The sequence below is a fragment of the Phyllobates terribilis genome, unplaced genomic scaffold (genome assembly GCF_046119375.1).
Source record: "Phyllobates terribilis strain yellow unplaced genomic scaffold, ASM4611937v1 Scaffold_1__5_contigs__length_1240528914, whole genome shotgun sequence".
Taxonomy (NCBI): Eukaryota; Metazoa; Chordata; class Amphibia; order Anura; family Dendrobatidae; genus Phyllobates; species Phyllobates terribilis.
Genome location: NW_027362761.1, coordinates 253,271,529 through 253,292,800, shown reverse-complemented (window position 1 = coordinate 253,292,800; position 21,272 = coordinate 253,271,529). Strand labels below are relative to the sequence as shown.

At 41.4% G+C, this 21,272-nt stretch overlaps 1 protein-coding gene across 1 annotated transcript in view; it reads left to right on the top strand.

Moving 5' to 3' along the window:
* P2RX2 (purinergic receptor P2X 2) overlaps nt 1-18,304 on the top strand; it is a 58,894-nt gene extending 40,590 nt beyond the window's left edge. Inside the window, exons 7-12 of the mRNA XM_073653602.1 lie at nt 1,676-1,808; nt 4,662-4,789; nt 6,976-7,066; nt 11,493-11,558; nt 15,799-15,876; nt 16,658-18,304. Coding sequence (XP_073509703.1) covers nt 1,676-1,808; nt 4,662-4,789; nt 6,976-7,066; nt 11,493-11,558; nt 15,799-15,876; nt 16,658-16,861 — 700 coding nt within the window. The 3' untranslated portion in view covers nt 16,862-18,304. The remainder of the gene's footprint in view (nt 1-1,675; nt 1,809-4,661; nt 4,790-6,975; nt 7,067-11,492; nt 11,559-15,798; nt 15,877-16,657) is intronic.
* The last annotated feature ends 2,968 nt before the right edge of the window (nt 18,305-21,272 follow it).

Genomic DNA, 21,272 nt, shown 5'->3' with positions numbered 1-21,272 from the left:
CATTCACACTGAAGGCATCAAAACTATGAATTAACACATGTGGAATTATATACTTTACAAAAAAGTGTGAAACAGCTGAAAATATGTCTTATATTCTAGGTTCTTCAAAGTAGCCACCTTTTGCTTTGATGACTGCTTTGCACACTCTTGCCATTCTCTTGATGAGCTTCAAGAGGTAGTCACCGGAAATGGTTTTCACTTCACAGGTGTGCCCTGTCAGGTTTAATAAGTGGGATTTCGTGCCTTATAAATGGGGTTGGGACCATCAGTTGTGTTGTGCAGAAGTCTGGTGGATACACAGCTGATAGTCCTACTGAATAGACTGTTAGAATTTGTATTATGGCAAGAAAAAAGCAGCTAAGTAAAGAAAAATGAGTGGCCATCATTACTTTAAGAAATGAAGGTCAGTCAGTCCGAAAAATTGGGAAAACTTTGAAAGTGTCCCCAAGTGCAGTTGCAAAAACCATCAAGCGCTACAAAGAAACTGGCTCACATGAGGACCGAACCAGGAAAGGAAGACCAAGAGTCACCTCTGCTTCTGAGGATAAGTTTATCCGAGTCACCAGCCTCAGAAATCGCAGGTTAACAGCAGCTTAGATTAGAGACCAGGTCAATGCCACACAGAGTTCTAGCAGCAGACACATCTCTACAACAACTGTTAAGAGGAGACTTTGTGCAGCAGGCCTTCATGGTAAAATAGCTGCTATGAAACCACTGCTAAGGACAGGCAACAAGCAGAAGAGACTTGTTTGGGCTAAAGAACACAAGGAATGGACATTAGACCAGTGGAAATCTGTGCTTTGGTCAGATGAGTCCAAATTTGAGATCTTTGGTTCCAACCACCGTGTCTTTGTATGACGCTGAAAAGGTGAACGGATGGACTCTACATGCCTGGTTCCCACCATGAAGCATGGAGGAGGAGGTGTGATGGTGTGGGGGTGCTTTGCTGGTGATACTGTTGGGGATTTATTCAAAATTTAAGGCATACTGAACCAGCATGGCTACCACAGCATCTTGCAGCGGCATACTATTCCATCCGGTTTGCGTTTAGTTGGACCATCATTTATTTTTCAACAGGACAATGACCCCAAACACACCTCCAGGCTGTGTAAAGGCTATTTGACCATGAAGGAGAGTGATGGGGTGCTACGCCAGATGACCTGGCCTCCACAGTCACCAGACCTGAACCCAATTGAGATGGTTTGGGGTGAGCTGGACCGCAGAGTGAAGGCAAAAGGGCCAACAAGTGCTAAGCATCTCTGGGAACTCCTTCAAGATTGTTGGAAGACCATTTCCGGTGACTACCTCTTGAAGCTCATCAAGAGAATGCCAAGAGTGTGCAAAGCAGTCATCAAAGCAAAAGGTGGCTACTTTGAAGAACCTAGAATATAAGACATATTTTCAGTTGTTTCACACTTTCTTGTTAAGTATATAATTCCACATGTGTTAATTCATAGTTTTGATGCCTTCAGTGTGAATGTACAATTTTCATAATCAAGAAAATACAGAAAAATCTTTAAATGAGGTGTGTCCAAACTTTTGGTCTGTACTGTTTATGAAGAAATTTTTTTTTTAACTGTATTGATTTTATTTGGAGTTGCAGCAAAATATGCAATAATAAACTGTGCCTTGAGCATGGAAACTCTGATCTTCTGATTTATTTTGTGTCTCCTAGGGGTAACATTGAAGGTGAAAATGCCTTGAAGAACTGTACTTACCACCCTATCCGCTCACCATCATGCCCAATTTTCACCATAGACTTTATCGTAAAAGAGGCTGGTATTAACTTCACTGATATTGCATATAAGGTCAGCTTATATTTCAGCAAGAATACTAGTGGCAAATAAAAAAATAGATAAAAAGGACAGAATACAGTGGTTTTTCAGGAAATTCAGCTGGTCATAGTTTATGGGTCAAAATGGGCAACAGGTTGGAGTTCCACTTTCCGTTCTTATTGGGAAATTACTTTATTTTACCAGAAGTTAAAGCATGCTTACAGAGATTTGTTAAATTCACTGTTAGGGCTCATAAGCCTTTTCTGTTTACTATGTCAGTGTGTAGTGGAGAGGTCATTGTCAGAATTACTCTATTTGACTGCAGACTTGTAAATCCTAACATCAAGCGCACTGCACGCTGTGGAGATTCTCTGGTGCCGGCAGCGGGGGCGTGATCGCAAGTATATGGTTTGCATGCCGACTTGACGTGTGCGACTTCGCTAAATGTAAGTGTATTGAGCGAGGCCGGATACATTTAGTCAGAATGTAGCAAATCGCATACTTGCTCGTGCCACTGGAGAATCCTCACAATGTACTTGATGTGAGGCTTCACAAATCCGAGTCACATAGAGTGACTGCAGACTTGTAGCTTAAGGCTTGACAATTCCTTTAATGTGGAGGTAGACTTGCGCTTTAAGAAGAACAATGTTCTCCTAATCTAGGAGGATGAACTGCAGAAGCTAGATGTTGGGAATTGCATCTGAATTGACAATTTTTGAGTAAAGCATTTTATTAACCCCTTCGCGAATTGGGCCAATTTCTGTATTTGCGTTTCTGTTTTTTCCTCCCCTTCTTCCCAGAGCCATAACTTTTTTATTTTTCTGTCCACATATACATATGAGGGCTTGTTTTTTTGCAGGACGGATTGTACTTTTGAATGACATCATTAATTTTACCACATAGAGTACTGGATAATGGTAAAAAAAAATTCCAAATGGGGAAAAATTGTGAAAAAAACGCAAAATTCTGACATTGTTTTTTGGGAATTGTTTTTTTGGTGTACATTTTGTGTTAAAAATTAGCTTGCAGTATGATTCTTCTCATCAGTACGATTATGGCGATACCAAACATGTCCATTTTTTATCATTTTAGTGGTACAAAAAAAACCAGAAGTTTGCAAAAAAAATTTTGAGGGTAATGTTGCCATTTTCTGACATTCTAATGTTTTTTAGTTTTTTGTTGGTGGAGCTGTGTGATGGCTTATTTTTGCGGGGCGAGACGTTTTTATTGATGCCATTTTGGGATAGATATGACATTTTGATGGCTTGTTACAACATTTTTTGTGGAATTGCAGCGCCCAAAAAAACATACGTTTGGCGTTCTTGATTTTTTTTGTTTCCAGTGTTCACCAATCGGGTTAATTATTTATATATTTTGAAAGATCTGACTTTTCTTAACGTGGCAATACCACATATGTGTAGTCTTTTTATTCTTTATCTTTCTTTATTTATTTTTAATGGGGGAAAGGGGCGTGATTTGAACGTTTATGTTTTTTTATTTTTTTCATATTTTTTTTAATTGTTTTTTAACTTTTCACAGTATTTGTTAGTTCCCTTAGGAGACTTGAAGCTGTGATAATCTGATCGCTTATGCAACATATACAGCAATGCTATAGCATTGCTATATATAGCAAAAATTATGGTCTACTTTGAAGACTAGCCACAGGCAAGGTTTCAAAGGAGCTCCGTAACAACAAGCACGGGGGTCTTCAGTAGACCCCTGGCTGTCATAGCAACCCATCGACAATCCATGATTACATCATGGGCGCGCCGTTCGGCGCTTAGAATGATGCTCCCCCATGCAGACGTGTGTTAAATGTCGCTGACAAAGTTTAATAGTGGCATTTAACAGGTTAACAATAGTTGGCAATTGTGGGCGCGATTGCTAGAGGCAGGTCCTTGCTGTAATAGGCAGCCATGGCCTGCTGGGTACGAACCATACACCCGCTTCCGAGTGGATGTCGTGAAAGGGCTAAATATTATTCACCTCTTAATATATTTAGGTATGGATACTTATTAAAGGGGGTTTCTTGGGTGTTAGATCAGTGGGAGGCTGACTGTTGGAACGTCAACTAACCTCTATTATAGGTGACCCCCTTCCCCTATTCTTCCTATTGTGAACGGCCCTGGTGGGGAGGAGTTGTATAGAACAGAGACAGAGTATGTGTGCAGCCATTTCTGCTTTATGGGAAATTCAGAAAGAGCAGTGGGATTACAATACTTTGTTTCCTTATCTTACACAGATTTGCATAGAAATACTTGCCAACAGTTTAAATTTTGCAGATCTTGTCCCATAAACCAGCACATAAAGGGGTGCGGTTAGGTAAACTTCACCCATACCATCATTTGGGCATTGTACCTGTCATTCTTGGGGCAGAATGTAAATGTTCTGATTGTTACTGTTAGAGAGTTGGTAAGTACAGTACAGACCAAAAGTTTGGACACACCTTCTCATTTAAAGATTTTTCTGTATTTTCATGACTATGACAATTGTACATTCACACTGAAGGCATCAAAACTATGAATTAACACATGTGGAATTATATACTTAACAAAAAAGTGTGAAACAACTGAAAATATGTCTTATATTCTAGGTTCTTCAAAGTAGCCACCTTTTGCTTTGATGACTGCTTTGCACACTCTTGCCATTCTCTTGATGAGCTTCAAGTGGTAGTTGTTCCTGAATAAATATATATTCATTGTTGAACGGTTGGACAGTACAGAGATTAATTCGCTGCCAACAGATACAACAATCAATTTCATTAGGCAAAGGCAGGATCCTATAGAAAAACAGATATTGAGAGTTATACAGTTTACAGGGAGACATTACTGGCTGACAACACTGATGCTTTAACTAGTGCTAAGAAGCTTTATGTAATTTTTAAAGGGAGGAATCATTGGTGTGATCATTAACTGGAACTGCAATTTGGATTTACATCCCTCAAAGTGTCGTCCACAGTATTCATTCCGACGCCTTGACCTGCAGAATGATATATCCACCGGATATAACTACAGGTTAGTGTTACTGTGACAACAAGGAGTAAGAAAACAGTGACTTGCAGAAGTCCCCTAAAAGTTTAAGAATTAAAGAGGTTGTCCACTACTTTTACATTCATGACCTATCCTTAGGATTAATGTCTGATCGGCCGGGGTCTGACACCTGGCACCCTCGCCGATCAGCTGTTATCGGTGTTGGCGGCTGCTGGCCAGAACTACTCACTTGCCGAGCTGCTCTGTCTATTTGTAGTGGCCGCGGCAAGGCACTACACATCCACCTCCTACTGATTTGAATAGGAGGCAGATCATGTGCAGTACCAAGCCCTGGCCACTATAAGTAGACAGTGCAGCTCGGTAAGTGAGTAGTTCTGGCCCGCAGCCGCCGACAACAATAACAGCTGATCGGCGAGGGTGCCGGGTGTCGGACCCCAGCCGATAAGACATTGATGGGTCATCAATATAAAAGTAGTGGACAACCTCTTTAAAGTATGATATGTGGAGAAAGAAACTGAGTATCATAAGGGGCAGCAGATGGTAGCATAGAATGACACACATTCATGCCAGTGTGCTTTTAATGCCGCTTTCAATCTTTAACAGGTTAACTGTTGCAGACAGAGCTCTGCTCCACTTGTGGCTGTTAGAGGCAGATTCTGGCTGTGTGTCACAGCCATTATCTGCTGGGTATGGGGCAGACTCACCCACGGAGCCTGTTCCATAGAGCAGATGTTGGTAATCGGTTAAAGGGATTTTCCAAGAATAGACAAAAATAGATAACTAAAGGAAAAAGTGAATATAAATAAATTCCTAAATACATTTAATTAGCAATTCAAAATCATTTTGTCTAGGTAGGTAATCACTATAGAATTAAAATGGCCTCTGCTCTGTTGCTCTGACAGAAACCTGTCATAGAATATTAGGACCCGTGTCTGTTAGCATGTACAGTAGCAAGCTTCACTGCAGTGATCTGGAGATAATCTATACCATATATTGTCTTTCAAAAAGACAGAGTGGACACTAGTGTGAGCGTCCTCTTCTTATTTTCAGCACCCATGGTATCTCCAGTATTAGATCAGAAAGACAGGATGGGCAGCAGTGTGAACGGCCTATTCTTACCTCAGCACCCATGGAGTCTACAGTATTACACAAGAAAGACAGTGTAGACTGCAGTATGAGCAGCCTCTTTTTCCCTCAACACACCTCTTGCCTCCAATATTATATAAAAAAGATAGGGTGGACAGCAGTGTGAGCAACCTTTTCTTACATCAACACCATAGTCTATTCGGTATTATATCAGAAAGACATGGAGGATAGCAGTATGAGCATCCTCTTCTTACCTCAGTACCCATAGCATCTCCAATATTAGATCAGAAAGACATGGAGGACAGCAGTGTGAGAAGCATCTTCTTACCTCAGTACCCATGGCATCTCCAATATTAGATCAGAAAGACATGGAGGACAGCAGTGTGAGAAGCCTCTGCTTACCTCAGCACCCCTAGTTCTTCCAGTTTTATTTATCAGAAAGACATGGTGGGACAGTAGTATGAATAGCATCTTTTTACCTCAGTGTCCCTGCTATCTCCAGTATTAGACCAGAAAGATAGGGTGTACAGCAGTGGAAGCACTCGCTCCTTACCTCATCACCTATGGTGTCTCTAATCTTAGATCAGAGAGACAGGATGTACAGCAGTGTGAGCAGTCTCTTCTTACTTCAGCACCCATTGTGTCTTCAATATTATATCAGAAAGACCAGATGGACAGCAATGTGAGCAGATTATTCTTACCTCAGCACCCCTGGTGCCTCCAGAAATAGGTCAGAAAGACACGGTGGACAGAATGGACTGGATATCTCCAGTATTTGATCAGATAGGGTGGACAGCAGTGTGAGCAGCTTCTTCTTACCTCAGCACTCCTGGAATCTCTAGTATTAGATCAAACATATTAAAAATGCAGACCATAGGGTACTATGGGGCAAGAAGAGAGTAGGAACGCAGCATTAGTAACTCCCAAATGTCACCCATGTTACAACTAAAGTTTGTTTCCAAATTGTGTATCAGTGTTATATAAACATACATCATATACTATTGGATGTATAGTTTCTATATGTTGTTTCATAATAAATATAATTCTAGTAAATAACATGTTATGAAAACTGTTTTCTTTTTACTCCATTATGTATGACTTCCCTGGTATTTTATCACACTCAGGTTTGGCAAATATTACAATACGAATGGTACAGAGGCCCGTACTCTCATAAAGGTTTATGGGATCCGCATTGATGTGATTGTGCATGGGCAGGTAATTTTACTTACACTAATGATGTCAGTGCAGATGTTTATGATGCAACTTACGGCATTAAATTTTACAGCATACAGATTTGTCATTCTTTAAAGGGGTTGTCCACTTAAAACAAGTTATCCCTTATCCCCAGATCATTGGTGGGTATTCCTAGGGCATCAGGATCGGTTATCGCTGTTACAAAATGGCACGCCAGGTCGGATTCCCAACTGCCACTCCATACATTCTCTATGGGGCAGCAGAGCTCTTGGCAGCACCATAGGGAGTGTATGGAGCAGCAGTCAAGCATGTGCACTGCCACTCTATTCTAACGGGGATAAAAGTTACTCATTCTGCCGATTAGTGCAGGTACCAGAAAGTAGTCACCTGTTCTGTGGATGGGTGATGACTTGTTTTCACAGGATAACTCCTCTCACATCTAACGTATTTAAATGTAGACATACACTCTAGCTTCAAATGTTGTAATACACTTATTGTGAAAACATCTTTAAAGGGGATGTCCACCTGTGTAGACAATTTTTTTTGTTACTTAAAGAACCACTCCAGCATTTTTTTTATATTGCACAGCTTGTGCTTTAAGTGCCCCCTGTCTGATACTCACCTTCCGGCTATTTCATCTGTTTTCGCTGCCGCCGCTGCTGCTCCCGTTGGTCTTCAGTGAAAAGTGACCTGCCTGCTGCTCCAGTGTTTCATGGAGTGGCGCTGAGGTCACTTTTCAATATACCTCTATGACAGCCTCGTTCAGGGCCTCATAAACTTGCATTGAGAGCTTGTGACGTAGATCTGACTTCCAGCCAGTCAGACACTACTGTCACAAAATGGGGCCATGGGACTGGAGTGGCACCGAAAAATGGTGAAGACACCGGGGGGTGAGTATATGACTGGGGGCAGGGGGCTTACATTTAAAGCGCCACTCCAGCACTGAAAACAAAACGCTGGAGTGGTACTTTAAATGCATGCAATTGGGGCTAAAAATCATTTCTGCAGCTGAAACCTGCACTAACAAGAGCAGGAGGAGAACCTGTCATACCAATATAATAGTAAGTGGCACAAAATCATGTCCACAACATATGTGTTAATATAAAAATAATGCATCCGACCCTGGTGACTCATTTTGCAGCCAAAAATAGACCATGTAATACAGCGGCTTTAGGAGGCAAACGGTGCAAGAAAACAGTGCAGGGTTTTGTTTTTTTATTCTAGCGCTGGAGTGGTGCTACTAATGTAAGTTCCTTTCCCCTAGTATTATACTTACCATCCGCCGTATTCATCTTTTATCAGCGCCACTCCGGTCAGCCTTCAGCAGCTGTGACCTGACGGATCACTCCAGTGATTGCTGGAGCAAGCCGGAGGTCACTTTTCAATACTATGCAATGCTATGAGAGCCTCGTTCTGGCCTCATTCTGGCTATCATAGACTTGTATTGAGATGGTGCCGCGGAACTGGAGGGGCACTGGGAAGAGCTGAAGACGGCGGGTGTTGAGTATAATATTAGGTGCAGGGACCTTATGTTAGTAGCATCATCATAGTGCTGCAAAAAAAAAATAAAACACTGGAGTGGTGCTTTAATGAAAACCAATTGCAAAAATTATTTTTAGCCCCGATTGTATGTAAGTAAGAAAAAAAATGTCCCCAAAAGATGAGCAACCCCCTTTAATCACAACAGTCAGATCCAAGATAACAGATTGGTGATCCCCAGACCTTCAGAAGGGGAACACATGGCATTATCCATTTTAGCTATATGTGCCTTTCCTGAAGGGGTTAATTGGCGGGAAAGTGTCTTTCGCGCCGAAATTGCCGTAGCACGTACACCTGGGTGCCCGGCATATGGTTGGATATGGGTGCTGGTGGTAGCAGAGGAAGGTTCAGTTTTCTGCCCTGTGAACACCCCGATTGACCAGTGTTATTAGTAAATATGGATGCAGTAAGGGATAAAGGAGGGCAACGCTGGCAGCCCTCCCTCACCCCTTTATTTGTCATGGCCTTGGGGTTAGTCGTTCAGGGATCTGAATGGACAGTAAGTTCGGGTTAATGGGCTTGAGCCTTTTGGCTGAGCTGCGGTGATTGGTTAAAGTTTGAATTTATTACGTTATGAAGTTATGGATAATTTTGGCTGTTATTTAAGCTAATAAAGGCCATGGCCAAATTTATTTCCACAAAAGTCAATGTGTCTGAGTGGTTTATTTATGAGAGGGTTAATGTTGTTGTAAGTTAATTGTGTGTAATGCCATTAACATAGTCTGAAAAGCACAACATGTGTGAATAAATTCTAAAATGTATACACGAAATTAGGAATGAATCGATTTTTATGCCATGCTAGCAGCTGATGTGTGACACCCTTTTAATGCTTTTGGACTTTAAAAATCATATCACATCTCCTGGGCAGGGGAGGAAGCAAAAGAGTATACAGACATTACAGCAGGGGATCACAGCTGATTCTTTCTATGAGGTAAAACATTTCCCTGCCTGTTTTTAGACAACGTTTTACTTCAAAGAAAGAGTCAGCTGTGATCACATACTGTAATGTCTGTATAAGTTTTTTCTCCCCCTCTGCCCAGGAGCTGTGGTATGATCAGACTGTGTTTCTGCACGGTCAGACACAACCATTACACAGTACACAGCAGGGGCACATTTACAGTTAGGTCCATATATATTTGGACAGAGACAACATTTTTATAATTTTGGTTCTAGACATTACCACAATGAATTTTAAACAAAAGAATTCAGATGTAGTTAAAGTTCAGACTTTCAGCTTTCATTTCAGGGTATCCACATTAAAATTGGATGAAGGGTTTCAGAGTTTCAGCTCCTTAACATGTGCCACCCTGTTTTTAAAGGGACCAAAAGTAATTGGACAGATGAAATAATTGTAAATAAAATGTTAATTTCTAGTACTTGGTTGAAAACCCTTTGTTGGCAATGACTGCCTGAAGTCTTGAACTCATGCACATCACCAGACGCTGTGTTTCCTCCTTTTTCATGCTCTGTCAGGCCTTCACTGCGGTGGTTTTCAGTTGCTGTTTGTTTGTGGGCCTTTCTGTCTGAAGTTTAGTCTTTAACAAGTGAAATGCATGCTGAATTGGGTTGAGATCAGGTGACCGACTTGGCCATTCAAGAATATTTCGCTTCTTTGCTTTAATAAACTCCTGGGTTGCTTTGGCTTTATGTTTTGGGTCATTGTCCATCTGTAGTATGAAACGACGACCAATTAGTTTGGCTGCATTTGGCTGGATCTGAGCACACAGTATGGCTCTGAATACATCAGAATTCATTCGGCTGCTTCTGTCCTGTGTCACATCATCAATAAACACTAGTGACCCAGTGCCACTGGCAGCCATGCATGCCCAAGCCATCACACTGCCTCTGCCGTGTTTTACAGATGATGTGGTATGCTTTGGATCATGAGCTGTACCACACCTTCGCCATACTTTTCTCTTTCCATCATTCTGGTAGAGGTTGATCTTGGTTTCATCTGTCCAAAGAATGTTCTTCCAGAACTGTGCTGGCTTTTTTAGATGTTTTTTAGAAAAGTCCAGTCTAGCCTTTTTATTCTTGATGCTTATGAGTGGCTTCCACCGTGCAGTGAACCCTCTGTATTTACTTTCATGCAGTCTTCTCTTTATGGTAGATTTGGATATTGATACGCCTACCTCCTAGAGAGTGTTGTTCACTTGGTTGGCTGTTGTGAAGGGGTTTCTCTTCACCATGGAGATTATTCTGCGATCATCCACCCCTGTTGTCTTCCGTGGGTGCCCAAGTCTTTTTGCATTGATGAGTTCACCAGTGCTTTCTTTCTTTCTCAGGATGTACCAAATTGTAGACTTTGCCACTCCTAATATTGTAGCAATTTCTCGGATGGGTTTTTCTGTTTTTGCAGCTTAAGGATGGCTTGTTTCACCTGCATGGAGAGCTCCTTTGACCGCATATTTACTTCACAGCAAAACCTTCCAAATACAAGCACCACACCTCAAATCAACTCCAGGCCTTTTATCTGCTTAATTGAGAATGACATAACGAAGGGATTGCCCACACCTGTCCATGAAATAGCCTTGGAGTCAATTGTCCAATTACTTTTGGTCCCTTTAAAAACAGGGTGGCACATGTTAAGGAGCTGAAACTCCTAAACCCTTCATCCAATTTTAATGCGGATACCCGCAAATGAAAGCTGAAAGTCTGATCTTCAAGTGCATCTGAATTGTTTTGTTTAAAATTCATTGTGGTAATATCTAGAACCAAAATTAGAAAAATGTTGTCTCTGTCCAAATATATATGGACCTAACTGTATAAGATTATCTCAGCACAGGAACATTTTATATAAACACATCCAATTGTGGAAATTATTATTATTCCAAGATCTATTAATTAAAATGAACTTTTGTTTGTGGGAAAATCCCTTTAAGAAAAATAATTGTTTCTCTTTACACAGGCTGGAAAGTTTAGCCTTATCCCAACTATCATTAACTTGGCAACAGCCCTGACTTCAATTGGTGTAGTAAGTAAACATTTTTTTCAGAGATATGCATGAACTAAATGTATGGATATCAAGTACAAAAACATAGCATCTGCTGAAACTTCTGTGTACCTAGGGCTGCGGTGCACGTGAAGGCCTTTGTCTCTATCAGATCCCAATAGAAAGAACTGACATTAAAGGGACTCTGTCAGCACAGAACGACTGTTCAAACTAAGTACCACCGCTTGGTGCTTCATGGCGGGGCAAATCATATATATATATATATACACAGTGAGTACGGAAAGTATTCAGACCCCTTTAAATTTTTCGCTGTTTGTTTCATTGCAGCCATTTGGTAAATTCTAAAAAGTTCATTTCATTTTTTTTCTCATTAAAATACACTCTGCACCCCATCTTGGCTGAAAAAAGCCCCCAGAAATGTAGACATTTTTGCAAATTTATTAAAAAAGAAAAACTGAAATATCACATGGTCATAAGTATTCAGACCCTTTGCTCAGTATTGAGTAGAAGCGCCCTTTTGAGCTAGTACAGCCATGAGTCTTCTTGGGAATGATGCAACAAGTTTTTCACACCTGGATTTGGGGATCCTCTGCCATTCTTCCTTGCAGATCCTATCCAGTTCCATCAGGTTGGATGGTGAACATTGGTGGACAGCCATTTTCAGGTCTCTCCAGAGATGCTCAATTAGGTTTAGGTCAGGGCTCTGGCTGGGCCAGTCAAGAATGGTCACACAGTTGTTCTGAAGCCACTCCTTTGCTATTTTAGCTGTGTGCTTAGGGTCATTGTCTTGTTAGAAGGTGAACATCGGCCAAGTCTGAGGTCCAGAGCACGCTGGAAGAGGTTTTCATCCAAGATATCTCTGTACTTAGCCGCATTCATGTTTCCTTCAATTGCAACCAGTCATCCTGTCCCTGCAGCAGAAAAAGACCCCCATAGCATGATGCTGCCACCACCATGTTCCACTGTTGGGATTGTATTGGGCAGGTGATGAGCGGTGCCTTGTTTTCTCCACACATACCGCTTAGAATTATCACCAAAAAGTTCTATCTTCATCTCATCAGACCAGAGAATCTTATTTCTCATATTCTGGGAGTCCTTCATGTGTTTTTAAGCAAACTCTATGCGGGCTTTCATATGTCTTGCACTGAGGAGAGGCTTCCGTCGGGCCACTCTGCCATAAAGGCCTGACTGGTGGAGGGCTGCAGTGATAGTTGACTTTGTGGAACTTTCTCCCATCTCCCTACTGCATCTCTGGAGCTCAGCCACAGTGACCTTGGGGTTCTTCTTTACCTCTCTCACCAAGGCTCTTCTCCCCCAATTGCTCAGTTTGGCTGGACGACCAGGTCTAGGAAGACTTCTGGTGGTCCCTAACTTCTTCCAGTTAAGGATTATGGAGGCTACTGTGCTCTTAGGAACCTTGAGTAATGCAGAAATTCTTTTATAACCTTGGCCAGATGTTAGAACCTTGCCACAATTCTGTCTCTGAGCTCCTTGGGCAGTTCCTTTGAGCTCATGATTCTCATTTGGTTTGACATACACTGTGAGCTGTGAGGTCTTATATAGATAGGTGTGTGCCTTTCCAAGTCAAGTCTTATCAGTTTAATTAAACACAGCTGGACTCCAATGAAGGAGTAGAACGATCTCAAGGAGGATCACAAGGAAATGGACAGCATGTGACTTAAATATGAGTGTCTGAGCAGAGGGTCTGAATATTTATGACCATGTCAAGATGGGGTGCAGAGTGTACTTTAATGAGAAAAAAAATGAACTTTTTAGAATTTACCAAATGGCTGCAATGAAACAAAGAGTGAAAAATTTAAAGGGGTCTGAAAACTTTCCGTTCTCTCTCTCTCTCTAACTCTCTCTCCCTTCCCACCTGCTTGTTTTCCCTCAATCTCCACCCCTTCTTCTTTGATTGACAGTTCTGGTTTTATAGGGCAAGAGAAGGGTGGCGATAGATGGAAGCGAAGCAGGTGGGAAGGTGATTGGCCCCGCTGTGAAGCACCGAGTGCCTGTACTTGGTTTGAACAGTCATTCTGTGGTGACAGAGTCCCTTTAAAGGGAACCTCCACATTGTACATGCAGTCAGATCTGTGGGCAGCATGATAATTGAGAAAAAGAAGCTGAACAGAATGATATATAGGTTAGAGGGAAAAGATTCAGTAAAACTTTATTTTATTAATTGAAATCCCTGCTGTTTGTACACAAAGGAGTCCAGTGGGCGGTCCTACTAAGTGATTGACAGCCATCGCTGCATTCACAGTCATATGCGAAAAACTGTCAATCACTAGTAGGACAACCCACTGGACTCATATGCATACAAACACCAGGGATTTGAATGAAGAAGAAGAAAATACAAGTTTTACTGAAACTGTTTCCATAAAAGTATATATCAATCTGATCAGCTCCTCCTGCTCTATAACATTCTGCCTGCAGATCAGACACTCTACCATTTTCAACATGACAGGTTTCCTTTAACCCTAGAACGCATACCTGGGGCCTCGCAGGCCCGCCCTGTTAATTGTTTTCTATTTTCTGCAAGATTACTTTAGTTAGAATTTTGAAACTCTAGGTATTCCTCAGGTATATAGTTGTTTGTCATTATTGTTTGAGTTATTCCATGTTATTTGCACACGGGCCTAAAAGGCCCCAGGTATGTGAAAAAGTAGATTTTTATGGTCATGCGTTCTAGGGTTAATGGTTAAAGAGAACCAGTCAGCAGGATTTTACTAACTAAAGTAAAGATATGGCCATGTTGGTGCTGTGATACTGATTAAAATGATACCTGTGGTGAAGAAATCTGTTTTGTAGTTCTTGTTTAATCTGCGTTTGAAGTTTTCTTGTAATGATATTTTCATTGCTAAAGGGCAGGACTTGGCGTAGGGTCTTTTCTTCCTTCTCCGGCCCCTCCGTCTGCCTCCGGTTTCAAATCTCTCTCCGACGCAGTCATTTTACTGGTCTCTGACAAAAACAGCAGGTCTTGAAGAAAATGGTTCTGTGGTCGGCACATGCGTGATCATATCTACAATTGCCTCATTTTTTTTGATGACTGGATGATCATATGTAACGTGACCATCTCAGCAGCTTTCGGTCAGTCATTTATTACCGACAAAATATTAAAAACAATGTTGTCTGAAATGGCTACGTTAGCCATTTTTATTCTTGTGATTGGCCAGTTTAGGATTATATGCTACTTTCCATTACTTGCACCCCTCCTGGCAGCTCACAGATACGTACCACTAAAACACCATCTGTATGGAGGCAATTTATTTTCCTAAAGTGGTAATGCAGTTGAATTTTTGTCTTCTGCATATTTTTTTAATTGTTAGTATTTGCTATGCTATTTTTCATCTGTGACAGTTTATACGTTCACTAATTATACTTTGTAATTAGTGATTTCAGTATATTCCATGCATCTAAATTGGTATATACACTGTAATGATTGAAAGCTTGATGCGACCACAGCTTTTCTGGGGGTTCAGTTGGTTGTCCAGTTCGCAGTGCTTTTTTTTCAGTAGGATGCTGGCAGACAGACCAGGCCATCAGTCTTGTTTCTAGCACGGTGGCTCAGTGGTTAGCACTGTTGCTTTGCAGCGCTATTTTCTGGGATCAGAATCCCACCAAGGACAACATCTGCAAGGAGTTTGTATGTTCTCCCCGTGTTTGCGTGGGTTTCCTTTGGTTACTCAAGTTTCGCCTATTCCAAGTACATACTGATAGGGAATTTGGATTGTGGGGACAGTGATAATAATGCTTATAAAGTTCTGTAGAATATGATGGTGTGATATAAATAAATAATAATAAATTAGTAAAATAAATAACAACTCTTGGCTATTTCCAGCAGTCTCAGAGATAATGAATGGTGGGGCTGAGCATACACATCTCTGCACCATTAAAGACAGAGCTCTGCAGAACCTGGTTTCTGTGTTTCAGATCTTCATTCTCAGGATTGCTGGGGGATCTGGTGATTGGATCTGCAGCGATCAGTCAGTTATTACCCATCTAATAGATAACTTACTATTTGGAGATAAACCCTTTCATAAATCATAAATGGATAAGTGTAACAATGGAATTCAGTTCATGATTTAGAAGTACTTAGCGAGGGGAAGTGTTTTTAGCTGTTTACTATTATATTCTTTTCAGATTTTTGATTCAACAATCAAGTATTGCTTCTAGGGATTGATCCCTTCATACTGTACACCCGGCATCCCATAAATCTGTAATAAGGCCTTGTGTGTGGTTTTTTGTGTTGTCTCTTTAGGGTTCCGTCTTCTGTGACTGGATCCTGCTGACCTTCATGAACAAAGATCACATGTACAGTCTCAGAAAATACGACAAGGTAAAGATTTAATTTATCAAACCTTCCAGCGTTATAAATGTGACGTCCTAGGAAATATAGACATGTCAGAAGGACAATTTTTTGACCATTTAGTCAATTTGAGGCCAATGAGTTAGGTCAAGTTCAGTATTCTTTTACATAGTCAGATTAGGCAGCTATTAAAGCCATATTCCCACAAACAAAGTAGATTTTAATCAATAGATCTTGGAATAAAAATAGGTTCCAAAACTGGCTGTGTTTAAAAAAGGAGATGTGATATTCCCTAGAGATGTGGTATGATCAGACGATGTCCCTGCACGGTCAGACACAGCCATTACACAGTGCACAGCAGGGGCACATTTATAGGATTATCTCAGCACAGGAAGATTTTTTTAATGCATCCAATTTTAGAACTTATTTTTATTCCAAGATCTAGTGATTAAAATGTACTTTGTTTGTGGGAAAATCCCTTTAGGATCCCCAGCTTAGTGCTTCAATTCCATTATAGGGACAGAAATATGAAATTAACAGAAATGTCAGACACTTTTCATGTCGGACATCAATGGCAGCACATGAACTCTATGTTTTGTGGACTCTGCCATGGTATCCAGCATTTTATCAGAAATTTTTTTGCAATAAATGAAAATGTGAACAAAGTCTGAGATACCAATATTTCCCAACTCTAAAAGTCTGGTATTCCAGTATTTCACTTGCTCTGGATTGCAATTTTGCTGTTTTGCTGGATGCCATTGCTTTAACCATATGTTTTCTCACAGTAGTAACTTTGGCTTACTTTTTAAAGGTTTGGAAATTGGAGGAGACAAATACTGCAACAATGACCACAGTTAGCTCTCCCCAGGACTCGCCCGATACCTCTGAATCTCCCTGCACCAATCATGATCCTCCATACAAAGACAGTAACCTGTCATCTAAAAGCACCACACAGCAACAAGAGAAGCAAGAGCAATCATGGAGTGATGGGACAAGGCCCCCACCAGAAAGCTGACATTTCATAGAGGGGTCAAACTCTCTGTAAAGGTCTAGTAGTCGAATAAAATCACTGGCACCATCCATTGGATGGGAACCTATAGGATAAGTGTTTGGGCTGGATAACTTTAACAGTTTTGACTTAATAAAAACTGGACTGAAGTCAAAGGAATCAAGGAACAGACACTCAATTTTGGACCACCAGCGCTAACCAATGCCACGCTCTTTTAGACAATGATCAACCTATGTTCTTAACGCTTAATCATCCTTACTGTAACTTAACACCTCATGATTTTTTATACATGTAAAACAAAATGTATTTCCGTTTGTTCATCCTTACAGCTTTTATTTCTTTTAGCATCTCCTTCATCCCTATACTAATGTGGGTGCCACTCGCAATTAGCATTCTTACTTGACCCATGATCCTATTATCCATCTATTCATCACTTTTTATTACTTCTGGGTTTGGGTCTTCCCATCTATGTATCATTTCATCTGCATTCTACAATCTTCTTTCTTTTGGACCTCCCTCTCTTACTTTCTTTCGGTTTGAGAGTCCTGGACTCCCATTCTCTGGGGATTCATGTGCAGGGAAGTAATAAGTAATGATTTTTCTCAGTAGATAACAAGATTTAACTGTAATTATAAAGATTGGGACCTGTGGTCTCAGATTTACCTCCATTACTTTATAATCTACTTACTGCTCAACCCATCCTTTCATCTCATCTTACACGAGATGTGAAAGCCTTGTATATTAGGGTGCCTCGGAGGGATATTATCAGGAGATGTAGTAAGTGCCGAGAACCGTCCATAAATCAATTATCCAGTTGCTTGTGGTATTAGAGTGCCCATAATGAACTTCTAAGCACAAGTATTAACTAAAGACACCAAATGATTACAGAGATTGTACATACTTGCCCCAACAATTCATAGAGCCCCGAGGTGGTAAATCACTGTTTTATGTAAGTGTGCCATAGATTTAATAAAAAATAGCATAATATTACAATGATGCCCCTCACTACATATAATACTGATAAAATGTCAATGCTAATTAAGATGTAAAGATATATAAATACCATTTTTTTTATTATTTAAGCTAGGTTATACAGAGGGGCGTACATAGAAACATGGGGCTCCACAGCAGAAATTCTATTTGGGACCCCCCCCCCCTCCAAAAAAAAACAAAACGCTTAATATTCGGTGAAGTCACGGAAGAGCATATCTCACAACTTTGCAGCCCTTACAAATTCATTTTCCTCCTATATAGTCCTCCATGCAGTATTATGGCCACCACACAGTCCTCCATGCAGTATAATGAGCACAACATAGTCCTCCATACAGTATTATGGACACCAAACAGCCCTCCATACAGTATTATGGGAACCACATACTCCTCCATACAGTATTATAGGCACCACATAGTCCTCCATACAGTCAGTATTATGGGCAGCACACAGTCCTCCATACAGTATTATGGGCACCAAACAGTGCTCCATACAGTATTATGGGCACCACACAGTGCTCCATACAGTATTATGGGCACCACACAGTACTCCATACAATATTATGGGCACCACACAGTGCTCCATACAGTATTATGGGCACCACACAGTGCTCCATACAGTATTATGGGCACCACACAGTACTCCATACAATATTATGGGCACCACACAGTCCTCCATACAATATTATGGGTACCACACAGTCTTCCATACAGTATAAAGGCCCCCCTATAGTGATCCATACAGTATAAAGGGCCCCCTATAGTGCTCCATACAGTATAAAGGCCCCCCTATAGTGCTACATACAGTATAAAGGGCCCCATATCCCCTATAGTGCTCCATACAGTATAAAGGGCCCATTATAGTGCTTCATACAGTATGCTGGTCCCCCTATATTGCCCCATACAGCATTATAGGGCACTTATATTGCCCCATACAGTATGATGGGCCACCTATATTGCCCCATACAGTATGATCAGCTCTTTATATTGCCGCATACAGTATGATGGGCCCTTTATATTGCCCCATACAGCATTATGGGCCACCTATATTGCCCCATACAGTATTATGGGCCACCTATATTGCCCCATACAGTATGATGGCCCCCTATATTGTTCCATACAGTATAATGGGCCCCTATAGTTCTCCATACAGTATAATGGGCCCCCTATAGTGCTCCATACAGTATGATGGAACCCTATAGTGCTCCATACAGTATGATGGGCCCCTATAGTGCTCCATACAGTATAATGGGCCATTTATAGTGCTTCGTACAGTATAATGGGCCCCCTATAGTGCCACATAGAGTATAATGAGCCACTTGTAGTGCTTTGTACAGTATAATGGGCTCCCTGTAGTGCCCCATACAGTATAATGAGCCACTTATAATGCTTCATACAGTATAATGAGACCCTTATAGTGCTTCATACAGTATAATAGGCCTCCTATAATGCTCCATACAGTCTAATAGTCCTCTATAGTGCTTCATACAGTATGATGGTCCCCCTATATTGCCCCATACAGTATGATGGGCCCCATATATTGCCCCATACAGTATGATGGTCCCCCTATATTGCCCTATACAGTATGATGGGCCACCTATAGTGCCCCACACAGTATAATGGGCCACATATATTGCCCCATACAGTATGATGGGCCCCCTATATTGCCCCATACAGTATGATGGGCCCCCTAAATTGCCCCATACAGTATGATGGACCCCATATATCGTCCCATGCTGTATAATTGGCCCCATATATTGCTCCATACAGTATAATGGGCTCCCTATAGTGCCCTATACAGTATAATGGGTCCCCTTTAGAGCGCCATACAATATATTGGGCCCACTATAGTGCTCCATACAATATGATGGGCCTCCTATAGTGCCTCACATAGTATAATGGGCCACATATATTGCCCCATACAGTATGATGGGCCCCTATATTGCCCCATACAGTATGATGGGCCCTCCTATATTGCCTCATATAGTATGATGGACCCCATATATTGTCCCATGCTGTATGATTGGCCCCATATAGTATAATGGGCTCCCTATAGTGCCCCATACAGTATAATGGGTCCCCTATAGTGCTCCATACAATATAATGGGCCCACTATAGTGCCCCACACAGTATAATGGGCCACCTATTGTGCTTCATACAGCATGATGGTCCCAATATATTGTCACATACATTACGATGGGTCCCTATATTGCCCCATATAGTATGATGTGCCCCCTATATTGCTCCATACAGTATAATGGGCCCCCTACAGTGCTCCATACAGTATAATGGGCCCCCTATAGTGCTTCATACAGTATGATGGGTCCCCTATAGTACTCCATACAGTATGATGGACCCCAATATATATTGCCCCATACAGTATGATGGGCCCCCTATATTGCCACATACAGCATGATGGTCCCCCTATATTGTTCCATACAGTATGATGGGCCCCCTGTATTACCCCATACAGTATGATGGGTCCCATATATTGCCCCATACAGTATGATGGGCCCCCTATATTGCCCCATACAGTATGATAGGCCCCTATATCGCCCTATACAGTATGATGGACCCCCTATATTGCTCCATACAGTATAATGGGCCCCATATATTGTCCCATACAGTATGATGGGCCCCCTGTATTGCCACATACAGTATGATGGACCCCCTATATTTCCCTATACAGTATGATGGACCCCCTATATTTCCCTATACAGTATGATGGGCCCCATATATTGTCCCATACAGTATGATGGGCCCCCTATATTGCCCCATACAGTATGATAGGCCCCTATATTGCCCTATACAGTATGATGGACCCCCTATATTGCTCCATACAGTATGATGGGCCCCATATATTGTCCCATATAGTATGATGGGCCCCCTGTATGGCCACATACAGTATGATGGGCCCCCTATATTGCCCTATACAATATGATGGACCCCATATATTGTCCCATACAATATAATGGGCCCCATATATTGTCCCATACAGTATGATGGGCCCCCTGTATTGCCACATACAGTATGATGGGCCCCCTATATTGCCCTATACAGTATGATGGACTCCCTATATTGCTCCATACAGTATGATAGGCCCCATATATTGTCCCATATAGTATGATGGGCCCCCTGTATTGCCACATACAGTATGATGGGCCCCCTATATTGCCCTATACAGTATGATGGACCCCATATATTGTCCCATACAGTATAATGGGCCCCATATATTGTCCCATACAGTGTGATGGGCCCCCTGTATTGCCACATACAGTATTATGGGCCCCCTATATTGCCTTATACAGTATGATGGACCCCATATATTGTCCCATACAGTATGATGGGCCCCATATATTGCCCCATACAGTAAAATGGGCTCCCTATAGTGCCCCATACAGTATAATGGGTCCCCAATAGTGCTCCA